Source organism: Nipponia nippon, unplaced genomic scaffold (assembly GCF_047370975.1).
Source record: "Nipponia nippon isolate SJK-2023a ecotype South Korea unplaced genomic scaffold, ASM4737097v1 scaffold_1, whole genome shotgun sequence".
In the NCBI taxonomy this organism is placed as follows: Eukaryota; Metazoa; Chordata; class Aves; order Pelecaniformes; family Threskiornithidae; genus Nipponia; species Nipponia nippon.
In genome coordinates, this window is record NW_028262290.1 from 43184023 (window position 1) to 43186602 (window position 2580).

The following is a 2580-nucleotide window of genomic DNA, read 5'->3' on the forward strand; positions in this document are numbered from 1 at the left end:
ATCTACAAGTATCCAAATCCAATGGGCTTCGAGGCACACTGTAAAATTAGTATCTCAAACTTACCTAGCTTCGTTTGTTATAGAGACTATAGTTTCAGGGAGGAGCTTTTTCCCAATGCATTAATGACAACTGCAAATTCCAGTTGGCACGTACAAGCCAGAAAAAAATCTACAAAAAACAGTTAAGTACAGTCACACATTCTGTACTCCAAGACACAGACAGCAGCAGGGACGTAGCCATTCAGCTGTGTAACAGGAATACAGCCACACCTGGGAACAAACTTCTTTGGTCCTGGAGAGCTCTCAGAGCCATTGTCATGGTGAAAGAAGGCGTCACACTGTATCTGCATTTGCTTTACTCCACCTTAGGGCATGACTGATTTAACTTTCGATTGGTCTCCCTAAAGGACCATAAGACCAAGAAGAATGACAGAAACAGCTGTACATAAATTTATTTTCCTGAAGTACAAAAAAAAAGGATAAATAAAGTATAGTTAAAAACAGCTACTAAAAACGTGTTCTGGGCAAACAAGTAACGGTGCTGAAGTGCCAAGAATAACGATCATTTGGGGCATGGACATGAAAAAGATGTAAACATGCCGACACACCAGTCGAAAAACAGTTTGAACCATGCTTTTAATGTGCATATTCCCGCCCAGACGGGGTTTGAGACACTCTCCCGGTAAGAATCAAATAAATTACATAAATAGGAGGGGGGCCGGGCGCCTCCCTGCCAGTCCGTGGCGCGCCCCCGAGCGAGTCCCTCACACGTCGGGGTAGCCGCAGTAGTAGACGGCGCTGCTGGCGTCCGACACGGCCGAGGAGACGGGACCCGCGCCCTCGGGCGCCGGCAGCCCGGCGGCGTCGTGGCCCGCGAAGGGCAGCCCCAGCTCGGCCTTGCAGGCGAAGCGCAGGTACTGCTCGAACTCGCTGCGGTCCACCTCGCCCAGCAGCTCCTCCGGCGGCAAGTGCTCCAGCGCCTCCCGGCACGGCGCCGCCTCGGGCGGCGGCGACGGCTGCCCCACCGCCCCCGGCGGCAGCGGCAGCGCCGGCGGCAGCGGCGGGCCGCGCCCCGGGCCCGGCGGCTGGCACGCCTGCCCGTAGTAGGCGTGCAGCGGCGCCGGGCAGCCCAGCAGCCCCTGCAGCGAGCCGCCCGGCCCCAGCGCCTCGCCGGGCGGCAGGTGCCGCCGCAGCGCGGCCCCCGCCGGGCTCTCGCCCGCCGCCGGCGGGTACTCGGCCGCCGGGTGCGGGGCGTAGCCGTAGGGCACCAGCGCGCACTCCTCCTGCAGCCCCGCCGCCAAGAAGGGCGCCTCGCTCTCCGCCGCGTCCAGCGGCGACGGGTCCGGCGTCGGCAGCCCGTAGCCGTCGAAGCCGGCGCCCAGCGGCGGACAGTCCCGGTAGTGGCCCGCGCCCGCCGCCGCGTAGCCCTGCTCGCCGTAGGGCAGGCCCAGGCCCTCCACGCACATCCTGCCGCCGCCGCCGCCGCCGCCGCCGGCCTCGCCGCCCAGCCCGGGCCCCGCCGCCTCCGCCAGGCCGTGCTGCAGGAAGCCGCTCTCCACCCGCTTCAGGCGCTTCACCTGCTTCCGCCGCCGCGGCCGGTACTTGTAGTTGGGGTGGTCCTGCATGTGCTGCACCCGCAGCCGCTCCGCCTCCTCCACGAACGGGCGCTTCTCCGCCAGCGACAGCGCCTTCCACGATTTACCTGCGCCCACCAGCACCGTCAGACCGCACGCCCACCGGCGGGCCCCGACGCCGACGCCGCCCGGCCCCCCAGCCCCGCCCGGCCGCGGGCTCCTCGCCCTCCGACCCGCCCGCCGCCGCCCCGGGCACGCCGGGACCCCGGGCACGCCGGGACCCCCAAGCCCGCCGGCCCACGGGTCCCCCCGCCCGCAGCCCGGGCCCCGAGGCCCGCCCGCCGGGACCCTGCCACCCCCCGGACCCTGCGACCCCCCGCCCGCCGGGGCCCCCGGGCCACCGTCACCCACCCGCACCCCCCGCGCTCACCCAGCATCTTGCTGAGCTCGGCGTTGTGCAGGTCCGGGTTCTGCTGCGCCAGCCGCTTGCGCTCGTCCTTCGCCCACACCATGAAGGCGTTCATGGGCCGCCGGATCCGCGCCTCGCTCTTGCTCCGGCCGCCCGCCGCCCCCGACGGCGCCGCCTCGCCCTTCGCCTTCGCCTCGCCCAGCGGGCTCAGCGACTCTGCCCACGGGCAGGGGCCCACGGCCGGCATCATGGTGGGCAGCGAGCGCCGCCCCTGCGCCTGGTCGTCGCTGCTGGCGTAGCCCGCATCGGGGCTGCTCATCTCGGGCCGACGGCTCCGGCGGGGCCGCGCCACGGGCTCGGCGCTCGGGCCCCGCTCGCCGCTGCCGGCCGCCGCCGCCCGGCCCTATTTGAGCTGCGGCGCGGCCAATGGGGCCGCGGGGGCGGGCGCGCCGCCGGACGGTGGCGGCGGCTCCCGCTGGGGCGCGGGGCGGCCCCGGGGCTCCGCCCGGCACCTGAGCGGGGCGCGGGGCCCGAGCGGCTCCCGCTCCCCCCGCAACCGGCTGCCCCGCGGTGAGGCGCGGAGGCGCTTCGGCGCGT

At 69.5% G+C, this 2580-nt stretch overlaps 1 protein-coding gene across 1 annotated transcript; it reads right to left on the reverse strand.

The window, feature by feature from the left end:
- Positions 1-532: 532 nt before the first annotated feature.
- On the reverse strand, positions 533-2350 carry SOX17 (SRY-box transcription factor 17). The gene is made up of 2 exons (XM_087735663.1): positions 2005-2350; positions 533-1702 (listed from the first exon to the last, which is right to left on the reverse strand). The coding sequence occupies exons 1-2, from the start codon at positions 2300-2302 to the stop codon at positions 765-767; spliced, it is 1236 nt and encodes a 411-aa protein (XP_087591789.1). The 5' UTR covers positions 2303-2350; the 3' UTR covers positions 533-764.
- Between the last annotated feature and the right edge of the window lie 230 nt (positions 2351-2580).

Bases quoted from the DNA above. Each gene is read 5' to 3' on its own strand.
- SOX17 (XM_087735663.1), bottom strand. From the start codon at position 2,302: ATGAGCAGCCCCGATGCGGGCTACGCCAGCAGCGACGACCAGGCGCAG. The intron at 1,703-2,004 runs GTGAGCGCGGGG...TGGTGGGCGCAG, and splicing joins CGAGCTCAGCAAGATGCTGG to GTAAATCGTGGAAGGCGCTG.